At 59.6% G+C, this 22,778-nt stretch overlaps 6 protein-coding genes and 1 non-coding gene across 7 annotated transcripts; 4 read left to right on the top strand and 3 right to left on the bottom strand.

The window, feature by feature from the left end:
* Positions 1-677: 677 nt before the first annotated feature.
* EHS24_003569 (uncharacterized protein) lies at positions 678-1,136 on the bottom strand (the record flags this gene model as incomplete). The annotated part of the gene is made up of 4 exons (XM_028619233.1): positions 678-716; positions 766-871; positions 932-978; positions 1,023-1,136. 4 exons carry the CDS (start codon positions 1,134-1,136, stop codon positions 678-680), a joined length of 306 nt encoding a protein of 101 aa, XP_028472407.1.
* Positions 1,137-2,191: 1,055 nt separating this feature from the next.
* Positions 2,192-4,818, top strand: EHS24_003568 (uncharacterized protein; the record flags this gene model as incomplete). The annotated part of the gene is made up of 4 exons (XM_028619232.1): positions 2,192-2,541; positions 2,603-2,816; positions 2,881-3,228; positions 3,277-4,818. The coding sequence occupies 4 exons, from the start codon at positions 2,192-2,194 to the stop codon at positions 4,816-4,818; spliced, it is 2,454 nt and encodes an 817-aa protein (XP_028472406.1).
* Positions 4,819-5,396: 578 nt separating this feature from the next.
* Positions 5,397-5,484, top strand: EHS24_003567. The gene has a single exon. It is a non-coding gene; the product is annotated as a tRNA-His (tRNA).
* A 3,837-nt stretch (positions 5,485-9,321) lies between these two features.
* Positions 9,322-10,488, bottom strand: EHS24_003566 (uncharacterized protein; the record flags this gene model as incomplete). The annotated part of the gene is made up of 5 exons (XM_028619231.1): positions 9,322-9,641; positions 9,686-9,810; positions 9,916-10,072; positions 10,168-10,434; positions 10,485-10,488. The coding sequence occupies 5 exons, from the start codon at positions 10,486-10,488 to the stop codon at positions 9,322-9,324; spliced, it is 873 nt and encodes a 290-aa protein (XP_028472405.1).
* A 290-nt stretch (positions 10,489-10,778) lies between these two features.
* On the top strand, positions 10,779-12,718 carry EHS24_003565 (uncharacterized protein; the record flags this gene model as incomplete). The annotated part of the gene is made up of 10 exons (XM_028619230.1): positions 10,779-10,986; positions 11,024-11,100; positions 11,139-11,201; positions 11,240-11,318; positions 11,353-11,450; positions 11,492-11,674; positions 11,719-11,830; positions 11,872-12,050; positions 12,088-12,284; positions 12,322-12,718. The coding sequence occupies 10 exons, from the start codon at positions 10,779-10,781 to the stop codon at positions 12,716-12,718; spliced, it is 1,593 nt and encodes a 530-aa protein (XP_028472404.1).
* A 174-nt stretch (positions 12,719-12,892) lies between these two features.
* On the top strand, positions 12,893-15,396 carry EHS24_003564 (uncharacterized protein; the record flags this gene model as incomplete). Its single annotated transcript, XM_028619229.1, has 6 exons — positions 12,893-13,228; positions 13,297-13,310; positions 13,394-13,663; positions 13,786-13,870; positions 14,000-14,194; positions 15,070-15,396. 6 exons carry the CDS (start codon positions 12,893-12,895, stop codon positions 15,394-15,396), a joined length of 1,227 nt encoding a protein of 408 aa, XP_028472403.1.
* Positions 15,397-16,308: 912 nt separating this feature from the next.
* LCC2_3 (laccase, multicopper oxidase, benzenediol:oxygen oxidorectuctase) lies at positions 16,309-19,050 on the bottom strand (the record flags this gene model as incomplete). Its single annotated transcript, XM_028619228.1, has 1 exon — positions 16,309-19,050. The coding sequence occupies one exon, from the start codon at positions 19,048-19,050 to the stop codon at positions 16,309-16,311; it is 2,742 nt and encodes a 913-aa protein (XP_028472402.1).
* Positions 19,051-22,778: the final 3,728 nt, after the last annotated feature.

Below are 22,778 nucleotides of genomic sequence, written 5' to 3'. Positions count from 1 at the left end.
AATGGACGTACCAATGCATGGTGTGTTGGAAGGGGTTACCGTTGCCTTGCTAATGGTTCCTTGCGAAACTGTCATGTAAGTACTTACTGGACTGTACTGTACTTTTCACTCCACTGCATGACTCATGGACTATACAACTGATAAAAGAAAAGGAATGGGAGGACGCGTCGCCACAAACGCTGTTGCCGTTGTCCGTCCAGCGGAGTTCTGTGGGACAGCACGTCGCGGGATGTGTGGGTAGCACACCCGAGAAGGGCCGAGGACTGGGTGGAGGGTGTCGAAGGTGTGTGTGTCGAATGGGGGTGGGGACGAAAGATGGATCAGCAGCGGTCTGTTCTGGGAGCTGGGAGGGCTGGGAATCGGCGGTGTGACTGCGGACGGTGGTGGCTGTGTATGTGACGGCGGCGGCGCACTCGGCGGCGACGCGGGCCCGCGGGGGTGTGGTGTGTGTTTGGGCCGTTTGGGTGCTTCTGACGGCGTGGCGCAGAGTGGTGGCTGCACAACCATCACTACTAGTAATACCATCCCTATTGTGTTCCCATCAGTGATCAAAACGAAAGAAGAAGCGGTGGTTTGCAGCAAAACCCACTTGGTAGCTGAGTGCACCGCGCGACCACATGTACATCCTGGGGTCGACGCCGGGTGGACACATTGCGGGGTCTGCAAAAAGGAATGTGTCAGTGGGTTACTCCGTATAGCGCGTTCCGCGAAAGCGTCTAGTCTCCGTCAGCGGCGTTCCAGGAGTAATGTCCCACGACTACTTACACCGTAGTAGGCCATCGATGGGTCGTACATGCCCATACCCATGCCGCTGCCGTCAGCGTATGCCAATGGAGGAGGTGAACCATACCCAGCGTAACCACCATAACCACTTTTGGCGAAAAGGTGTGAGCTCGTTTTCCGAGGTTTGGGACGAAGAAGAGCAACTCACGGGTACGCGCCGTAGCCGCCGCCCATGTACCCTTGGCGGTATGGAACCTGAGTGACCATCAGATTAACTGTATGAGCAAGACGCGACATACCATTGCGCCTGCACCGTAGCCTGCACCGTAGCCTCCGCCATAGCCTGCACCGATGTAGCCCGGAGGAGGGTACATGCCTCCGCCGATGGGCATGCCGGCGGCAGGGTATGCCATGGGTGGGTAGAAGGACTGTGACATGACGGGCATGCCGCCGCCGTAGCCCATGCCCATGCCCATGCCGCCGCCGTAGCCGCCGTAGCCGTAGTTCTGCAGAGATGAGGCGACGGGAGGCAAGGGGGAGATGGGGAGATGGGTTCGTGCGCCATCAGTGATGAAAGGGGTGTGATGGACGGGGGTGTCGGGCGAGCGCGGTGGGTAGTGTTCCGAGGAGAGAGGGTTACGGTGAGCGTTTGGAGCAGGAGGCAGAGCCAGGGTGAGAGCTCACCATTGTTGCCGAGGAGTCTGGGGGGATGGATGTGGGGGTGGTGTGGATGGATGGATGGATGGAGATGAAGACGCAGAGGCCAGAGGATGGGTGGCGTAGGTAGAGATGCGAACGAAAGAGGCTGTAAGAGAGCGACGGAAACGAGGGGTACGGTGTGGGTGCGCGCGGGTGGCTCGCAGGTGGCGTCAAAAGAAACAGCGAAACAAGGACGTCCGTGCGCACAGCAAACGCAAAACCCGACGACCGGGGGGGTGGGTGTGGGTGCGTGCGTGGACGCAGCATGTCACAGTCCCATGTCTCAGCGGCCAGCGACGAGTGTCTTCTTCTGCCATGGCCTGGCCACTGCGGGTCTGTCTGTCTGTTCAAGGACGTACATGCAGCAGGCGACGAGCGAGCGGCAGTGGACGGGCCGAACACACAGGGTGGCAATGCCACCCTGTGGCCTGGGGCCTGTGGACCACATGACGATGGATCGATTCCCCCTCACGGTCAGAAAAAAAAATAAAAAAGACAAAACAAAAAAGGGACCCGGACTTTTTATGCGGCACCGCCTCTTGCATCATCACCGCGGCCCCCAGGGGCACAGAGGCACACCAGCGACGCACGCCAGTAGAAGGGTGTTACACGCCAAGATGGGTTGTCTCGCAGTCGTCCCATTCATCCATCGTCGTCTCTCTCTCTCTTTCTTCCCATCTTGCCACCCACAGCCTACTCACACACACCTCTCACATCCACTCTCTACTCCTCCAGTCAACACCCCCCACACACACACCACAGCCCGACGATGACGCTCCGCAACGCGTCGGGCAAGTTCTCCCTCCCCTTTGGTCGCAAGGCCAGCTCCACCAACCCCCAGGTCGACACCACCATCTCCCCACCAGAGTCTCGCGTGACCTCGGGAACATACCCAACCGGGGTCGGATCGGGCGGGGGTGGCGACAATGACAGCCTGCATTCGCCGCGCGGCACATCCCACTTCTCTATTGGGGGTACCAGCGGCGGCGGCGGCACCAGCAGCGCCGATGGCGGCGGCCCCAACCGTCTCGACGGTATCGGTCGCAAGCTTGGCAAAAGCCTCGCACACACCAGCCTCATCCCCGCACTGGGAAACCAGGACTTGAGGCTCTTGCAAGAGTGAGTAAAACAGACTCGCCACAAGTGTGAAAGGAGAGTTGGGGAACTGACCTGCCCTTAGTGTGATCTCGTCGGAGAAGGGCGTCATGACCTCTGCCGAAAAGCTCGCCGTCGACATGCAGACCGCGGCCACCAAGCTGCAGCCTTACGGTACTGCAGAGGGCGACGACCTCCGCGACGTCCTCACGCACAGCGGCACTCTCCTCAACCAGCTCTCTATTGCGCTCCGCACGTTTGCCCAACACGAGGCGTCGCTGCGTACCTGCTTCAAGCGTGTGCGTCAACGAGAGGAGGACGCTTGACGAGATCCGTCGTCGGCGTCGTACGACAGGGCAAAAGGCCGAATCTGCAGAGCGCAAGCTCGCCAAGATGGGTCCCGAGAACAAGCAGCTCCTGTCCCAAACCGAGCTGCTCGAGTCTCTCCGTCACCAGATGCGCCAGCTCGACTCGGACATTGTCAACGAGGAGGCCAAGCTCGGCGACTATAAGCGCCAAGCAATCAAGGAGGCCCTGTCGTTCAAGTTTGGCGGTCTCGAAGAGCTCGGCGAGAAGATGTGCATCATTGGCGAGTTGGGCAAGCTCCTTCTCGAGGAGATTCCTCTCGAGGAGACCCCTCCAGGATACGGTCGCGCGCCATACACTGCCCAAGACCGCACCGAGAACACTGTCACCGAGGCCGTGAAATGTGTAAGCACACGACTATTGAAATCCACCCCGGGCTGACATTGTTTTTAGCTCGCTACTGTCCAGTTCCATGCTGGCTCGGCCGCGCCTAAGCCCCCCGGTCTTCCTCGCTTCAGCGAGTCTGGCTCGCTCGGTGGCAACTCGTTCGCCCCTGGTGACCGCGGATCGCACAGCGTTGCCGACCACGAGGCATACGAGAACCTCCCTGGGATTCCCACCTCGCCCCCTACCCTGGACGTCAACCTCCCTAGGGGCGCTGCTGGTACCGCCAGCGGCGACGCGGCCTATGGCGGTATCGAGGACAGGTACAACTACAACGAGTTTGGCGCTTCAAAGTCCCCACCTGCTGGTAACAATGTCATGTGGCAAGGGCCCACCGACGAACAGCTCAACACCCACGACTACGAGTATGAGCAGCAGCGCCAGATGGATGAGGCCGCGGCTGCCACAGCTGCCGCCGAGGCTTCGGGTGCCGCGCACAACCCCGGTTGGCAGCCGCTCCGCGTCTCGCAGCACGAGCGCTCGGCGACCGGCACCAGCCTTAGCGACGGACCTATCCAGAGCCACCAGTCTCGCCCGCCCCTGGGCCTCAATGAGGACGCGTTCGAACCCTTGTCGTCTGACTCGTGGCTTGCGCCTGCCGATCCTCATGCCCAGCGGCCCCACAGCTCCAACTCGGGCTACTTTACACCTGACGAGGACCAAGGCAACAACCCGCGTAAGGCTTCGGTCCCGTCCGACGTGCGCGAGTCGATCCAGGTCACAACCCCGCCCATTCTCCAGAACAGCCCACCGCAGTCTCCTCCCAGCGCAATCATCCCTCCTATCCCGACCGTGTCATTCGAGGACCCCAGCCATGAGACTAGCCATGAGACGCCCCGCGGCATGGCGTCCACCTTGCCAGCGGCAGGCGGCTATGTGCCTCCCCTTGCACCTCCCATGCTCTCGCCCAACTCGGAACACTTTGACCGCTCCGTCTCCAACGAGCACGAGTCATTCTACGCGCCCGACACTAATAATCCTCGTATCAGCACATCTACCTTCAACGTCCCTCACGAGGTTCCCCGCGACGTGCGCGACTCCATGCCCGCCTCGGTGAACAGCGGGCGCGACTCGTTTGCAACCTACCGCGAGTCGTACGCCACCTTCAACCCGCGTGACAGTGTGCAGTCGGCCGTAGACGATGCTGTTGTCGTTACCATCCCCGCCGAGCCGCTGCGTACCGCCACCCCGACGTTGCACACACGCATGCAGTCCAGCCACCAGTCGCAAGACTCGAACGCCTCTATCGCCACCATCCAGGGTGCCGGGACCAGCAACGGAGGCGCCGGACCCACCATCTCGGCAGCCGCGTTCAGGCGTACCAACCGCCGCGAGCGGCCGAGTGTCAGCCATGACTCGATGTCGGATGACGGTAGCGGTAGCTTTGGCCACGACGCGGCTGGTGGCGCAGCAGCCGGTGGCCCGCGTCGCCTTCCGCAAGCCCCTTCGTCCGGTACCGACTCGCCCGTTACCTCGTCTTTCATCACCGAGCAGCATGGCTACGAAAACCCCCCGCCTAGCTATGACGATGACACTGGAGCCCTCCGTTAATATTTGTCTCTCTCGCTCCCTCCCCATTGGAAAAAATGAGCTACTCGTTTGTAAGCCTTCAACCGGCCGCACCTCTTGTGGATAACGTCCAACTACTATAGAATATCGCGTGAAATTAGCTCTCTTTAACGATATAGCTACTGGTACGAAACAATGATCATGTCTGTGGAGGTTGCACGAGGGTGGGCTAGTGTGGGCTGGTCTGTGTCCTACTCGAGCAGCATTTTCTTACCCAGCATCACTCCTCGGCCCTGCAGCACCTAGGCAAAGTCCCATTTGTTGTTATATGCAGGCCGCTTGTTCGCCGCAGAGCCGACAGGGAGACTGCGGGAAACAGAAACTTCAGCACACAGGACCACTGGCAGCTCCTCGAGTGAACACCGGATCGGAGGCAGCCTTCCCTTCGTCTTTCACCCAGATGCCGCGCGTTCCCAATTCTGCTGCTCAGACTCCCTCTCCCTCGTCCCCACGTCTCCAAGCGTCCTGCCACGATACCTCGAGACGCTGGCAGCCCTGAGAAGCGCAGAAGCACGGGGGCCAAGGCATTGCTCCACGCTCGCATTAAAGACCACGTGGAAGCGTGTATAGTGTAGGTGGTTATCACTGTTCGTTGTGGTGTTCAATCGCAATTCTGAGCCAACCGCTGTTCGACTCAGCGTACGCGCATGTGGACTTGAAGAGTACATCTCTTGAGGGTTCCCTTTTTCCTTTTATGGTCTACAACCACCCCTGGGTCACTCACTGGCCCGCCCACAAGGTAATGTTGGAAAAGGATTGATTGAGGACTCTGCAAACCCGATGGCTCGAACCGAGTCAAAGCAGTGACCCAAGCTTCCGCCCGGCCTCCTGCTTTGACTGAGTGCTAGCCAAGGATGTGAGGCGCCTTTCTCTCCCCCGCCCTACATAGCATAGTTCAGGTAGAAGGCTGTATAGACATGTACCGAGGACCCCAATCAGTCGATCGTCCCGCTGACGGTGTCGGAGAAGTCGATGCTGCTGGAGAATGATCCTCGGGAGGAAGTGTCCAAGTCGAGACAGAGTGACAAAGTGCTGAAGGCTGCCGGAATACCGAGATGTGGTCCCCATCACAACGTGTTGCACAGCCGCCCATGTCCGTCCAGAAGGTCGTCGAACACGTCCGTGGAAGAACTCGCAAAGCGCCTGACTGCTTGCTACACATTTGTGCTGGGTGCACGCTCACGCCGCCGAGAGAAGTGTGCTCTGTGCCTCACACCGTGGACTACGCTGGAGGCGGCACTCCGCCGCGGAACGGGTACTGACGTGCTGACGAGCAGGCGAACACCAACGACTGACGACCCAACCGGTGAGACGCGGGAACCACAAGACTGCAATGGCAGGCTTTGTCCGCAGGACGCGGCCCGCACCACGCATTGTCAGTGTTGTCTTGTCGACTTGGGGGTGCCACTGGCCGACGTCAGAGCCGGTGGTTGAGGACCAGTCTGGAATCCTCGAGAACTGAGACAGGCCCCACCTTGAGCTGAGGCTGAGTCAGGACTCGGATCTCCCAGACTGGGTTGGTTGACGGGAGGGGAGGGGGAGGGAGGGGGAGGGGGAGGGGGAGGGGGAGGGGGAGGGGGAGGGGGAGGGGGAGGGGGAGGGGGAGAGGGAGGGGGAAGGGGGAAGGGGGAGAGGAGTGTCCGCAGGTGTGGGGTTGCCACCTGGGACTGGAGAGAAGAGAGGGGTGAAGAGAATGGAGAAAATAACCACAAAAGGAGGGAACGCTGCTCTTATATATGTGCGGCGGGCCGCACTGCAACGGTGTCGGGTGGCCATCCGTGACACGGGGCTGCGCTGCAGAACCAGCACAGCTGGATCACCCCTCATGGCGAGCACATCGCTGTTTGCCACATTCAGGCAGGACACCCGAGGGTTTGCAGGCATAGCGGCAGTAGACACCTCGGGGGCTTTCAATCTGCCGATCAGGTCCAAGCACCATGGCCTTGCGTGCTGTGCGGTTGTGTGGCGGAAAGCCAGCGCAGGTGGATCGGCATAAAATTCGGTTTAAATCAAACAAAATACTGCTATGGCCTATGGCCGCTCCTTGTCAGCAGCCACCGGCCGAATTCCCCAGGTGACTGTACCGGGGGCGCGGTGCTGCTTGCGCTGTTGGGGACATGACACGGGTGTGCGCGCCGCACCCGTCAATCCTATGCGCGCACCCGTCGATCCTATGCGCACACCCGTCGATCATGTGCGCGCACCCCGCCGATCATGTGCGCGCACACTTTTAGCCCGTCCACAGGCAGACTGCCCGAGGAGCGCACTTGAAACGCCCCAGCTGCACAACATCACATGTGTATTTGGGTGCAAGTTGACGGTGTTGCTCCGCCCTAATTCCCCAAAGAATCGTCTGAGATTTGTCTATATAAACAGCCACCTTGTGGTCCTTGTTGAACGTCCCTGTGGACCATCGACGACTGCAGTCACCTTGGCCACCACCCAGTCTACAGAACCTCCATTCTTCAAACTGGACCAGTCTCAGAAACTTCCGACACCTCTTCAAGAATTCGGATTCCTCAAGAATACCCCTCAAGACTTGACTCTTCACGATTGGCTCTTCAAGACTTGACCCCTCAAGTTGGCTCCTCAAGACACCCTGGCTCCTCAAGACACCTTGACTCCTCAAGCAATCCTTGGCTCCTCAAGCAATCCTTCAAGCAACCTGGAACCCAGTCTCGAAGTCGGGCGCCTAATATGCTGCTTACAGCACTCAGTCAAAGCAGCATTCAGTGGAACCTTGCAATGCTGCTTTGACTCGGTGCTGTAACAGTTTACTAGACGCCTCTCGCCTCCGCCACCTCCCGTCTCACCCTGTTGTATCTCTGTGGGCGGTGGGACATTCAACTGTCTCATCGCCCCTCGACAAAGGTGACTCAACTCATCTTCCAATCCATTCGATTCTTGACAGCGACACCAGATTCTCCCACTGCGTGAGCGTGAATCAGGTAGTGACAGGCGATCCTCGCGGAGTATCGTTTCGACGGGCGCCATCAGACTCCCCACTGAGTGAGCGTGAATCTGGTCGGTGACCGAATCTCGCCGAATGGCGAAGGTTCTATCGCTCCTTGACAGCACTCGGCGGAATTTGACAGCCGGAGCAGGACCCAGCAGTCAGCACCCAGCGAAACCGCGAAGATGACAGTGACAGACGCAGTGCCTCGCGCTGCGTCGTCACCACCCTACTGTTTGCTGTTGACAGGGTCGACCACGACTTCCAAAAGGACATTGACACGTACCGGGCAGCACAATTGGTGCTGCTCCCACTTCCCCCAAAGTCTCCCAGCTTCCTGACATACTGGTGCCAGCGGTTCTGTTCGGTCGAGGATTCCCATCCCACACTTTTGCCAATTTGACACGGCGCGCAATTCTGTTCAGCAGATTCTGTTCAACCCGACAGCGTTCCAACGTGACAGCGGTCCAAACTTGACAAACCGTCCAACTTGACAGCGGTCCAACTTGACAAGCGGTCCAACTTGACACTCGGAGCCATGTTGTTCAGCCGATTCTGTTCAACTCGACATCGTTCAAACTCGACAGCGGTCCACCGTGGCACACTGTGAACCTTGACATTCCGGGCGATTCTGTTCAAGCTCTTCTGCTCAGCGATTCTGGTCGGACCCGCCGTCTGTTCAACCCCTTCTGTTCAGTATTCTGTTCGGACAGGCCGTCTGTTCGACCTCCCCAATCTGTTCTAGTATCTGCTTTCTGTTCATCGACCGGTCTCCCCACTGGGTGAGCGTGAGTCTGGTCAGCTGGAGGTCGCCTCGCGACGTCCCGATATACCCTTTCTGTTCTGTAAAAGCAGGGCGAGTCCAAAGACTTTAGCTTGGCATCCTGTGCCTCAGCCAGGCTGCCCACTGGATGAGCGTGGCCTGGTTGGCAGGATGCCTGTTTTGTTAGTCGACCAGATTCCCCACTGGGTGAGCGGATTCTGATTGGGGGGGCGACGCGATCGCGACGTTCCATAACAACCCTGTCTGTTCTGGGGAGGAATGAAAAGAGGAAGAAGGCGCCTATTAGCCAGTATACCGAACTCAGTGAAAGCAGGGCGAGTCGAAAGACTTTTGCTGTGTTTTCATTCGGTTCAGTAACTCGGCCATTGGGTGGACTCCTTCACAGCTTGTATATTCACATACTGACCGCCCCATGGGAGACCTGTGACCAGTGCGATGAGCACCAGTGGATGTCAACAACGGGAGACGATAAGCAACGAGGACAAGTCGAGCATTAGTCTATACGTCTGCATTCATTCGTACAGGCACAGCGTCTTCCGGTGTACGCTGCAGGCTACAGTATGAGTCATACGCAAAACAGCGTGTTGTTTCGTTTCGGTGCTGCCTAACCCGCCTGTCCCCATAGTTGAGGTCGCGGACGGCCTACCGCCCTTGATCATCGCGCCTGGTGAAGACGAGAAGGTAGCGGGTCATGTGGGTCTCGCAGGTCATCATCAAGTTGGCCGTTGCAGACCAACCATGTTTCGTTTTATGTCGACGAGCCCTTGAAGAGCTTGAAGATGGTCTTGAGACCAGTGAACTCGGTCTTGGCATTGGCCCAGTTGATCTCGGCGTTGCTGTTCTTAAAGGCCCAGACGAGCTTGTAGAGGACAAGACCGCCGAGGAGCTGGACGATCCAGCCAACGCAGGCAATGATGCCAAAGACAATACCGATGATGCCCGACACGTTGTGCTCGCCGATGAGGAGACGGATGGTGTTCACAAGACCCGACGAGCCGGTGTAAGGAGCACCGATCGCCATGTACAGGCAGTAGATGATGTGGATACCGCCAAAGATAAAGTAGCAGTCTGGGACTGTTAGCTTGGTCAAGGATTCGGTAACCTTAGCTCACAGAAGAGAATAGCAGCGCCGCGCTTGTTGATGCGCCTCCAGCCGTTGTAAACGGGGTAGTACCACAGAACAAACGAAAGAAGGAGGATGAACACGAGGTAGAAGATCGAGGAGATAAAGGACGAGCTGGTCCGTTAGCCAAGGGGTCAAAATGTCGTCATCGAGGGCCAGAATGTAATGTTGACGTGGGCCCCGACGTTCATTGCGCTCGTGTACCGAGCAAACACTCACAAGCCTCCCATGGCACCGGAAATCCACAGGAACAGGCATCCGAGCAAGTTGAACACGAGGGTCGCCGCCAGCTCGAGCCAGTAAAAGTACATGAGACGAGCGTTACGCTGGTGCTCGGTGGGGACGAACTTGATGTCGTGGACGATCAGTGGCATAACTGGGGAGAGGGTCAGTAACAGAACGCGTGCGGGGTGCGAGATGTGACTGGGCGAGAAAGCACCCGGAAACACTGCACGTTGCATGGATACGCACAAGGCGGCCAGTTGGCCTTGTACTGCTCAACCTCGGCCTCGCGCGCAGACAGGTTGCGCTCGCGCTCCTCGAGCTCGCGCTGCTTTGCCTCGAGATCGCGTGCGCGACGGTCGTGGTCGGCGACGTAGGCGGACATGTTGGCAATGCCGCCCGAGGGCGCGCTGTTACCTCCGCCCACATCGTCGAGGGAGAATGCCGAGTTGTTGGACTGTGAGAAGGGGTTGGACCCCGGGTCGTCGAATGGATTTGCGTCGGCGCGGTAAGCACCTGAGTACTGGTCAGCTGCAGGACCATGTGTTGCGGTAAAGTAGACGTACTCATTGTGATACAGAGGACTTGTTATGTGGGTGGCCAAGGGGAGTGAGTTGTGTATAGTTTGACAACAACATCCTACACAGCACCGACACACCGTACGAGTGCGCGTCCACCCCACGCACAGGAAGCGTGGATCATCGACGGGGGTATTGCTATCAATGATGCCCATAGTAAACAAAATAATGACGTGTCGGAACCTATGCGGACCTCCACTTTCCAATGACGGCCAGAGCTCGTCCTCTGTTCGACTTTCCAAGGCATATCCCCAGCCTTCAACAACAACAACCTCGTCCTCCATGGCCTCGTTCCTCAGAACACGGATACACGTCGCAAGGTCAGCGGGAACGTCGATTTCCGCAGGCCCATCACGCCTCCGCTCTCCGTTATTTTCCCGCGCTGCCTCGTCCTCGGCAACAACCGCGTCTTCCTCTGAGGAAGGTTGGGAACTCATCATCGGTCTCGAGATCCATGCCCAGATCCGAACGGGCAGCAAGCTCTTCTCTCGTGAGTCGGTATGTAATTGAGACGTCACTAATGACAGGTGCCAAGACTGTGTATGATGAGATGCCCAACACCCACGTTCAGCTGCTCGACGCTGCCTTCCCTGGAACGCTTCCAGTGAGCTTCCGCCCTCTATCTTGCTAACAAGCTCCCAGGTGATCGACCCGGAGGCTGTCAGGCTGGCTCTACTCACAGCCATGGCTCTGAACTGTAACATCGTGAGCTGAGTGGCATTTCGTCAGCAAGCTCATAGCAGAACCCTCGCTCGACCTTTGACAGGAAGCACTACTTCTACCACGATATCCCTCCTTCATACCAAATCACACAGCACTACAGTAAGCTACCGTCTTGATATTGAGCTGACATCAGACCCCATTGCCCGCAATGGAACGCTGCGATTTGAGGCCGGTGAACCCGGTGTGAACAGGACATTCGACGTCGGAATCCACCAGCTTCAGATTGAACAGGTGCGTTGCAAAGTGCCCAGAACGTCGATGTTAACGCTCAGGACACGGCCAAGAGCCAGACTGTCGCTTCCGAGGTGCTAGTAGACCTCAACCGTGCCGGTACGGGTCTCATGGAGATTGTCACTGAGCCCCACATGCGTTCCTCGGATGAGGCGGGTGCGTTTGTCCGCAAGCTCCAGGGTCTGTTGCGGCGTGTTGGCTCGGGTGATGGTGACATGGAGAAAGTGGGTACCGTTCTTGCGCTGCGACCACTGTCTGACCCATGCAGGGCAACCTCCGCGTCGATGCCAATGTCTCTGTTCGCCGCCCCGGACAACCCTTCCGAACCCGCTGTGAGGTCAAGAACATCAACTCTGTCCGATTCTTGCAACAAGCCATTGGTGGGTTTTTTATCAGGAAGCAAGCCCTTTAACCCGCACAGAGGCGGAGCGTAAACGTCACATCGAGCACTACGAGACACAACCTGGTGTCCCCCTGCGTCAGGAGACTCGCGGTCTGAACGAGATGACAGGCGAGACGTACAGCCTACGCTCAAAGGAGGACGCCGAGGACTACCGCTACATGCCCGACTCGAACCTGCCCGCGCTCGCGATCGCTCCTGTGAGCTTTCTCTCGTGCCCCTGAAGCTGACATACAGGCCTTCCTCGAGTCCCTCCGCACCGCCGTCCCCGAGTTACCATGGGAGACGGTGTCTCGTCTGACGTCGACGTTTGGTGTTGACCGCCGTGACGTCGAGACGCTCATTGGACTGGACGAGTACACTGGCGCAGGCATCGCGTACTTTGAAGCAGTTGTTGGAAACAACGCTGAGCTGGGCAAGAAGGCGTCCAACTGGTAGGTGTTCCGAACAGATACTGGCCTAACCTCGCAGGGTCACGCACGAGCTCCTCGGACGGCTCACCAAGAACAACAAGACGTGGTCGCCCGAGGTGGTACCCGCCAGCCTGCTGGGCGAAATTGTCAGTGCCGTCGAGGGCGGCAAGGTGACGGGCACTGTAGGCCGCTCGGTTCTCAAGCATGTTGTGATGACGGGGGACACCTCGAAGGACTTTGAGACGCTCGTCTCGGAACTCGGTCTGTCCGCGTCCGCCGACGACCTCCGGGCCTCGTGTGAGGCTGTCATTGCAAAGTTGCCCAAGGAGGCTGAAAAAATCCGCCAGGGCAACCAAAAGGTTGTGATGCGTCTTGTGGGCGAGGTCATGAAGATGAGCAAGGGTGCGGCGGATGCGAAGCGTGCAAAGGACATGTTCTTTGAGCTTCTCAAGTAGACGAGAGATAGTTAGATGCATAGGCACTTGCATGGCAACGCAAACGAGAGGCACAGTTACGGACGGAGCCTGCGGTGAACGTCGTGTGCCACCCAGCCTGCCTCCGCGCGCCACCCCTGGGCTGCGAGGCCTAAATCAACATCCTTCGTCGGCAATGTTTTTCTCCTCCACACCATGCGCGCCTCTCTCCGCGTCCTCTCCTCGGCACCCTCGCCCGCCTCGGGCATGGCCCGCTCGACACTCACCTACTCCCTCGGCCTGTCGTATGCCGCCAAGCACTCGCCGCCCTTCATCCCCGCCGCCGCGCCGCCGGGGACCAAGGGGTTTGCCGGGTCGGGAGGCAAGCTCGGCAAATGGGTCGACACGATGAGGTTTCTCCCTGCCGGTCGTGGCGAGCTGCACCCCTCGTCGACTGACCAGGACGGAGGCTGGGACGCGGGTCTGCGCGACGAGGTCCTCAAGTGGGGTGCTGGCGAGGACTTTTTCGCTGTTGTGGACGGCGGTGGCTTTGTGAGTGACCCATGACGGTGGAGTGGAGTGGAGAGTGCGTAGTGCGTATACATGTGCTACATGCGTAGTGCAAGCTTGACCTGTACGCGAAGCAGGCGGACGCTGGCCAGCTTGAACTCCATGGCCGATGCACTACAACCTGCGCATCATTCCTATCTCCCCCAGCACCCCCGACATTCCACCGCTAACAGCTCAGACCCACCTCGCAGTCTCGGACGGTGTCGGCGGCTGGGCCCCCAAGTACGACCCAGCACTGTACTCGCAGGCTCTGATGTTCCACTACGCCAACGCGCTCACCGAGGACCCAAGCCTGGCGCCGTGGGACGCGCTGCAAAAGGCCTACGACGCCGTGGGCAAGGACGACAGCGTTGTGGCCGGCAGCGCGACTGCCGTGGGCGTGAGCCTCAGTGACACTGGCAAGGGCCGTGCTATCAAGTGAGTGCAGGTGGAGGGGCCGGAGGGGAGGAGTACATTGCGGTGGGGTCGCGGACCGCACAGGTGTTGAGCTCCTCTCCCCTCCGACATTGTTGGTGACAGAATGGAACTGACCATCGCAGCCTCGGTGACTCGGGCCTCACCATCCTCCGCAAGGGCAACGCCGTCTTCGAGACCAAGCCCCAGACGCACTACTTCAACTGCCCTGTAAGTTTGCGGGTCACCGACCGTAGGATTGAGACGGGCGAGGCGAGATGCAGCCCGTGGACTCAACGGCCCATCTCGACCCAGCGTAGCGGACCACCGCTGTTGCGGTGATCACCCGCTGTTAACCAGCTCGCCCCCTCGCACCATCAGTCTCTCCCACACACTTCACCTGGACCTCCTTCTGGACCCACACTGACACCCCTCAAGCTCCAGCTCTCAAAGATCCCCGCCGCCGAGGCTGTGAAGGGCATCATCGCCGATGTCCCCGCGGGCGGTGACCGCTTCGAGTTTGACCTCGAGGCCGGCGATGTGGTGATTCTTTATGTGAGTACCTCTGCCCGCTCCCTCTCTCTCTTCTCTTCTCTACTCTGGGGTGTAACCTGTGTTCTGGGTTCAGGATGCTGGGGCTCGGGGACAAGGATGACTGCGTTGGCGCTCGGAACGGCTCGCTCGCATTCCGTCCAAGACTCTTTCGATGTGCGTCTGGCGTACAACCTAAAGGCTGGAGCAACCGGACGCCAAAAATGGCAGACGGGCACTGGAGCGGGTGTTCACGCACTCTGTGCGCACCGCGCTAGAACAACCCGAGAAAGGTCGTTCCGGCTACCCCGGCACTGGCATACGACAAACGCTGGGCCTTGTGCTCGCATGAGCTGGCGGTGGTTGTGGTGGTGGTGGCGGCGCGGCCGCCTAGTCGCGTCGTTGATCGCGTCGTTGATATGCGCACTGGCGTGTGGCGCGCCAGCATGGGTGGAACGCAAGAAGCAGAGACAAATGTCTCATGCTGTGGCTTACGTTCACTCGATACGGGCGTCGACCACATTCTGGGCCGGTTCCAGTGACCAGCTAGAACCCGGGCGGTGGTCGACTGCTGCGCGAAACGTACCCCCATTGCCCGCCACCTCTCCCCCCTTTGCAACGGCGCACAGACAACGTTACACCTACACTGCCCGCGTCTGTGCGAACACTGGATTGTGGCGTCCGTGCCGAGGTGGGCACTGTGCCACCGCAATCTATCACCCTTTGGTGGCTTCGTCGTTGTCTCATGGCAACCAGTATGCCCCTGTCTTGTGGTTGCTGTCGTCAACCTAGAGCTGTTTGGCATTGTCCGCTGCACCGCGTTGGACGGCCCTTTTGCCCTCCCTCTCCAAAGCCCACAGAAACCTGTTTTGCGCGCTGTAAGCTGACAAGTGACGCAGACGGACGGCCTGTCGGACAACCTCCCTGCCTCGCACATCCCCGCGCTGTCCAACGCCGTCCTGGCCCTCCTGAGCGAGAAGGAGAACGCGCACCTCTCCAGCGCCGAGCGGAGTGCCGAGCACGCGCGTCTCCTCGCCGACGTGCTCGTCGCCGCTGGCCGCCGCGCCATGCTACGTACCGGCCAGGAGAAGGACTGGAAGACGCCCTTCGAGGTCGAGTCGAGCAAGCTCGGCCCCCGGTACGCGTTCCGTGGCGGTAAAGTGGACGACATCTGCGTCACCGTCGGTGTGGCGAGCGAGGCGGCGCCTGTCGCTGCCAAGCTCTAGAAGAAGGGGGTGTGTGTGTGAAAAAAGACATGTACCGTCTCTCATCATGGGTCTAGACTGTAGAACTAGAAATGTACGCGGTTGCGCGCCACAGACACAACAACAAACAACAAACCGGCATTGCCCGTCTCGCCCCCACCACGCGTTACGCTGCGCATGTACGTGTATCATGCCCATATGCTTACTGTGCTCTCCAAAGTACGGATCGCGTGTGGCCTCGTGTCGCTACGCAGCGTCCCGCACCGTCTTGTCTTGTCAGACGACCAAGTCACGAGTAACCAGTCACCATTTCGTGGGCGCGGGGAGAATATCCATACGTGACCCGCCCTGCTGCGCATTTTGCTCATTGTCACACACACATGTCGTGGGTCGGGAGCACATGTCTGGGCTGGGACCTGGACAGTGCGCAGCGCACCGTTCCATGTGCATATGGTAAGGTTTGGCCGTGTCGGTACCAGACCGAATCCATGGGCTTGGGTCGACCAAGTTTGTGGCAAACTTCAATGCTGCTCACCGTCCGCCACAAGGCCCGAATTTTAGTGTACCAGCGAGCTCGGGCGAGTGAGGCGCCACGCTCCTGTGTTGTGTTCTGTGTTCCATCGTTTTCGTGCACAATGCCAGTGCATTACAGGAGATTCCGACTAGGTTACATAGGAGATATATAATGGGGGGAGAGTGTCCATGTCCGTTCAAAGAGTCCGTTTCCACAAGGTGTTGGTTGATGTTGGGGAAAAATAGTCCAACAACCGAAGGTTGAAGATTGAAGGGATAAACGGTCCGACACGGGGTGGTACCGCCGTGAAGTGGAGAAGAAAAGCACAGAAAATCCAATTGAAGAAACAGTGAAAAAGAGTGTCCAGAGGGGCGCGCCTGGTCCCAAGCCCTGTGTCTATAGCGCAGTCGAGGGGTCACCTACGCCGAGGTAGCGGCGCGGGCGGCGGCGGAGACGACGGCGGTGGTGGGGTCAATGTACACGCCCGAGCTGCCCGAGTTGCCAGGGGTGAACGTGGCAGGGACGGACTGGACGAAGGTCGACGCGACGGGCTGGATGACCGAGCCGGCCGCGTCGAGGTCGACGGCGGCAATGGCGGTGCCCGGTCCAGCGACGGCGGCCGTGGGCGTGGGGTAGGCCTCGCCGGAAGCCAGGGGGTGGGCGACCTTGCCGTGGAAGATGGTGCCGGGGACCCACCAGTCGGTCTCGTTCATGAAGAAGGCGCGGGTCTCGAGCTGCCAGCGCTTCTCGCGGGCGTTCTCGGCAACGACCTCGGGGTTGAGGAGGCCGTGGTACACCGTCTCGGGGACCCACCAGTGCGTCGCGTTCTGGCGGAACTCCTTGCGCTCGAGGCCCTCGGGGACGGCGGAAAAGTCGCGCACGCCGCCAGTGAACATTTCGTCGCGCTGCTCGACCTCCACGGGGAGGACGCGGGCAGCGTGGCTGCCGTGACCGTGGTGGCCGGCACGGACGCCGTGGTGGGCGCGGGCCTGGGGAGGAAGGGTGCGGCGAGCGGGACCGATAGCGTTGGCGTCGAGGCCGCTGCAGAGACCCGACCAGGCGCTGGGCTGGGCCTGCTTGCGGACCTCGTCGGGACGGATGACGACGACGCCGAGCTTGCCGACGGCAAGGTGCCAACCAATGTGGCAGTGGAGGGGCCAAACACCAGGAGTGTCGGTCATGATGCGGAGGATGACCCACTGGTCGCCGGGGATGACGATGGTGTCACGACGGAGAGGGTTGGTGAGGGTGAGCTTCTGGCTGGCAACATCAGCGGCAGTGATGGAGCCGGTACCGCGGGCCACAATGTAGAAGGGACGGCCGTGGAGGTGGAAGGGGTGCGAGAGGGTTGCCGGGTCGAGGTTGTTGATGATCAGGTCGACACCGCCAAAGGCAGTGTAAGTGACGGCAGCGACAACGGTAGGGTCAAGGGTAAGGCCCTTCTGGATCTGGGACAGAAGAGGGTTGTTGATGTAGTTTGTGTAGGAAACGCCATTGTAGCCAAAGCCAATGTAGGCCTTGCCGGTGGCGCGGTTGACAAACTGACCAAACGACGAGTCCATGACGGAGGTCTCGAGAGCCGTCGCAGGAGCGTTCTCGGCCTGAAGCGGCACAAAGGTGTGGAGCTGGTCCATGTCCTCGCAAGCGGCAGTGGACGGGTCAGCGGTGTCGGCCCACTCCGAGGTGGTGGGGATACCGGTGCCGAACCAGGTGAGGCCCAAGAGGTCGGTGTAGCGGAGAATGGCCTTGGACTGGATAACGAGGTCCGGGTTCATGCACGAAGAAGCAGTCGTGGCACGGATCCAGAAGGCGTTACCAACAGTGCCGGCGTTCATGTTGACAATGATCGAGTAGCGCTGGGCAGGGGCAATGAGGAGCTCGTGGACGGAAACGGTCTTGACAGGGGTGTCGTCGACCTCGACAATGTTGAGGGTGTGCTTGTCAATGCTAAGACGGATCATGGCGTGCGAACTGGGGTTGAGGATGCGGAAGCGGACCCTCTGGCCAATAACCGCCTTGACCACAGCAGGCGAGTTGGTGACGCATGGGACACCCGCCTGAGCTTCACTGCAGTCCGTCTGGCCAACACTGTTGATGAGGATCGCGTCCGGGTCGGGGGCAATGGGCGAACCACGGTAGCCTACCGTCGCGTCCAGGATGCCGTCGACAATGGTCTCGGACTGGTCGTTCATCATATCCACGAGGTACATGACACGCTCAGAGTCATAGTTGATAAACTTTTGGAGGGGGTCCTTTCTCGAGTAGACGATGAACGCGCCCATAATGCCGTCGGCCATGGTGTTTGAATAGTGCGAGTGGTACCAGTAGGTGCCCATTTCAGACTCGAGGGTGAAGGTGTAGGTGAACGAGTGTCCAGGCTGAATAGGGCACTGAGCAATACCGGGGACACCGTCGGCGTAGTTGGAGTGGTTCTGACGGATGCCGTGCCAGTGGATCGACTGGGGAATGTCGAGGTTGTTGTGCACGGTAATCTGCATGGTGTCGCCCTGGTTGGCCTCGATGAGGGGACCGGGGAACTGGCCGTTGATAACCATCATCGAGCGCTTGAATCCCGCAGGCGAACCGGTGGCATAGTCGATGGTAAAGTCGTACACGCGAGTCTGAGCAAACGGCGAGATGTAGTCACCACCCGAGGCAGTGAAGAGCGATGCAGGAGCCGAGACAGTCCTGGCAGGGAGGGGGGGCTGCGAGTACGAGTACGAGGTCGTGGTAGCGTAAGCTGAGGTTGTGGCGGCAGTAGGAGTGGCAGTGGCAGTGGCAGTGGCGGTCGAGTTGTCAACGGTTGTGGCGGGGTTCGAGACCGTAGCGGTGGGAGCCGACGAAGAGTCAACCGACGACGGGGCAGCCGAAGAAGTAGGCTGGACCGTGCTGGAGCTGGGCTTGGCCGTGCTGGAGGAGCTGGGCTTGGCCGTGCTCGAGGAGCTGGTCTTGGCGGTAGTGGTAGTCTTTGCCGTCGTCTTGGCGGTGAAGCAAGAGTCACCGATAAAGCCAAGGAGGCACCAGCGCTTGTCAACGTCCTGAACCGGGAGGATCGAGAGGTCGCGCTCAGCGTCGACAGCCAAGGCATTGCCGTCACGGGCGACCGGGGAAGTGGCCGCCGCCAAACTCGCCAGAGCGAGAAGGGGGAGGTGCATGCGCATGGTGGGGCCGGAGATGGAAGGAAAACGGTCTGTGAGTCCGTGTTAGCACACATGTGAGGCAGTAGTGTGGGCGCAGGACAACGGTCACACGAGGAGCACGAAGGAGGGCTTGAGCGTTGCGCTGGGACGCGCACGACAAACGCCCAAGCTCTCAATGGTGTGTCTGAAGGACAGAGTCACCCATGCTGGCCACACCTGGACGATGTCGCACGGCGCGGAACGGCACCGTTCCGTGACTCCCGCGCGGTATGACAGGGAGTGCCGAGTGCCACGGTGCCGCATTTAGCCCCATGCTTTCCAACCGATGACGGACAGTGGTGGATACGAGTGGGACATGTGGGATATGTGTGCGTGGGTACAGTGCGCAGTGCACGCCCACAGCTGTGGCCACCAGACGCGTCGAATGGCGCGCGCCGGGTGTGGGCCGAGGAATTTAAGGCTTCGGACCGCGGAACCGGGTGCCTTTTGGGTGCGGCGCATGCCGTCGACGCGGGGTGGGGGGGGGGTCCACCAAACGGCCAGCGGGCACAGTGGACAGCAAGCAACAACCAAAACACTTACAGTAAAGAGAGGAAGCGGACTTGTAGTAATGGAGGCGGAGAAAAGGAAGGAGTCGGGGCTTGAAAGGAACGAAGGGAGGTGAACGAACGTCGAGTGGAGAGCTGGAGAAGGAGAAGGGGAGCGAAGGAAGGTGTCGCGGAGAATAAAAGGAAGGAGGGAGAGAGGGAGGGAGGGAGAGTTGAAGGAGGAGGAGGAGGAGGAGGTGACCGGGAGACCTATATAGAGGTCGTGCGGGAGAAGGAGACGGAGGAGGAGGGGGAGGGGGATGAACAGTGATGAGCGAGGATGGTTATCCGTGTGTATATATGGAGGTCATGGCGACCCGCATGCACCCACCACCCGTCGTCGCCCTCACCAGCAGCGAGCGTGACGATCGACAGAGGCGGAAAGGCGTTCTACAGGGGCGGGAAGGGCGGGTTGCTAAGGGGGGCGGATTTCTGCTTGGATGCCTGCCCCCCACCCTCCCCAGCACAGGCATATGCATCTGCACCTATGCACTGCACCTTCCGAGCGAGCGTGTTTGGCCGGTGTACACAGTGTTCTGCGTTCTGCCCTCCCCCCAAGAAGCACGGCCGTCCGTTCGGTAGCCCAGGCGGGCTCGCTCACCCCAGCGCCATGCCAAAAGGGCTCTCTGCAACACAATCCTCCGTCCGTGGCGTCGATCCAGCCTGCATGCCTGCTGTCTACTGCTGCTGCGGCCGCGGTCCACCGGCGTTATGCTAGTGCAGGACACACGCCAGGAATACAGGACAACAGCAAGACAGGAATCCAGATGCAGCAACGAATCATGGCCCACGAATTGCACACAAAGAGGAGGGCAAGCGCCAGCCCGCTTGGGACCTCTTGGGGACCGGTCAGGCCATTCACCGGCAAGTGGACAAATGGCGGGGTGTGAATGACGATACCGCACGAGGCACAGGTGGACGCCGGCGGTCTTTGGTCTCTGTGGTGGTGGTGGTGGTGGTGTTGCGTCGTGTTGCTCAACACAACGTTGCACCCCTTGGCCGGTGTGACCTACAGGTCCAAAAGGCGGCACCACGGGAGCACGTTCAAAAGTATAAGACCTCCTCTCCTCCTCCCCCCCCCCTCGTCCTCCTCCTCCCCCCCGTCGAAATACAAAAGCTCACAGGCCAAGAAGCAACGACAGCCACAACGAGACGTGTGTACAGTCGGAATCTGACGCGCAGTGCTGGCTGCGCTGCCGTGCTCGGTCCCTTTCGGTATGCTTGTCGGGCCAGGCACACACGGACGTTGATTAACGGCACACCTTTTTCTTTCCTTTCGTTCTAACCTTGATCCCGTGGCGCTTTTGCTCGTCCCTCTCTCTCTCTCGGCCCTTCCCTTTTTGCAAGCAATCCTGTGTCCTTGCGTTCCGAGAGAGTGTAGGGACTCTGCCAGCTGTGCTAGCAGCGACGGGCAAAAAACTGCTTCGTTTGCTCCTCCCACCAGTACAGGCAGTGTGGCATGGATGAGTATGTTCCGCAAGCTAGCGTTCTTTTTTACCCTCTTTTGCCTTCCCGTCGGTCCGCGGTGCCATCGGCAGGCGCGCGCGCGTGTCGCATTCGCAGCATTCCCCAAAAGATCAAAAGACTTGCAAGACACATGTCCCATGTCGGTCCTGCAGGAATACCCAGCCGTTGTGTCTGTGTGACACAGCACGCTAAACCACAAGGGGCAAGTTAACACCAGCAGCCAGTTTCCCTCAACATACCAAACTGCAAACACTGCATTCCCAAACAACAAACAGGTTAAACAGGTTGCAGGTGTCATGATGGAAAGAAACGCAACGAAACGGACACCCCGCCACCCCCGCGGCGTGTCCGTTCGCCGGTCGTCAGGCGCCTTTTGCATCGCCATGATCATGTCGGACCCGTGCATTGGGCCACATGGCCATTAAGCTCGCCGCGCTCCCCGCGGTACTCGCTCCCAACCCATGTTTGGACGTCCCCATGTTGGCCCGCAGCAGGTGGCATGCTGTAATGGCGGGTTGGTCGTTTTGGCTACTACGGTGCGGGACGTGTTCGGGACATGTCGCCAAAGCAAGTGCAAGCGACAGTCCCCGCGCAGTGTCGTAACCACTCTGGCCCTTGCCTTTGCATGCAAGCGGCCCAGGCATGCATGCATGGCTGTATGCCTAATAGACTCACGGCCTGGGCTGCGCTCCCTGGTCCCATGCTGCTGTTTTTTTTTTTTCAGCAAGAGGTACTTTTCCCTACCGCTGCGTCCCGCCTCTATCCGTGTTTCGGCACCAGTCGCGTCTGCGCGTCTGCGCGTCTGCCACGAGCGCACAACTGAGACCGCGTCTCGTGTTCGTGTCCACTTGCCCATTCCCCATTCCTCTCATACGCGTACAGTGGTACAGTGGCCAGGTGCCAGACGCTTAACCGGCGCGCGGAGAGTGGCGTGCGTGCCGCGCAGCCAGCGTCCAGCGTCCAGCGTCCAGCGAGTACCAGTCCAACACGCCGCCACCCGAGCTGGCTGCCCCTTGTACCCTTGTTGCATGCTGCCGTGTTTTGGTCACGATAGCAATACCGCACAAAATACGCATGATCCCAGCGGCCAGCGGCCAGTGGCCAGTGGGGGTAGTAGAGACGCCGAGCGGGCCCTGTTCAGGTGGTTGTCTTGTCCCAGGCTGGCTCTGGCTCGTGACGCCTCTTCGCGTCCGTTTGGGCTCCTGTGCGTGTCCTGGCTCTCGGAAGCGCACCTGGTTGCCTTGATGCCGGCCTTGCGCTTGTGGCCATGCCCTGCCCTGCAGGCATGCGGCGGCGGGCATTTACCTGATTCCCGGCCACTCGCGGATCCAGCCACACTGGCCACACCCTTTAGAGTGCAGTGCCCGTCAAGGCAATGATCCAGTGGCCAGTGGCCAGTGATTCATGGGCCAAAGGTTTGACGTTTCGATTTAATTCGGGTTTTCCATTCCTCGCCTGCCTCTGATCCTCTGATCCTCTGGTGCTCTGGTGCTCGCGGGAAGCATTGTTCCACGGGTATCCCGCGCGCACCATATGACGCACGCACCTCTGCCTCGCGTCCAAGGGGACAGAAACCCTTCGAACGGAGGGCGAGGTGACGTGAGGTGAGATGAGGTGAGGGGTGGATCCTTCTGGATGTCCGCTAGCGGAGTGGGTGGACGCTGGTACGCTGGGGGGTACGCTCGCAAAGGATCA

This window comes from Apiotrichum porosum (genome assembly GCF_003942205.1).
Source record: "Apiotrichum porosum strain DSM 27194 chromosome Unknown scaffold_17, whole genome shotgun sequence".
Taxonomy (NCBI): Eukaryota; Fungi; Basidiomycota; class Tremellomycetes; order Trichosporonales; family Trichosporonaceae; genus Apiotrichum; species Apiotrichum porosum.
This window is presented reverse-complemented; position numbering and strand designations above follow the sequence as displayed.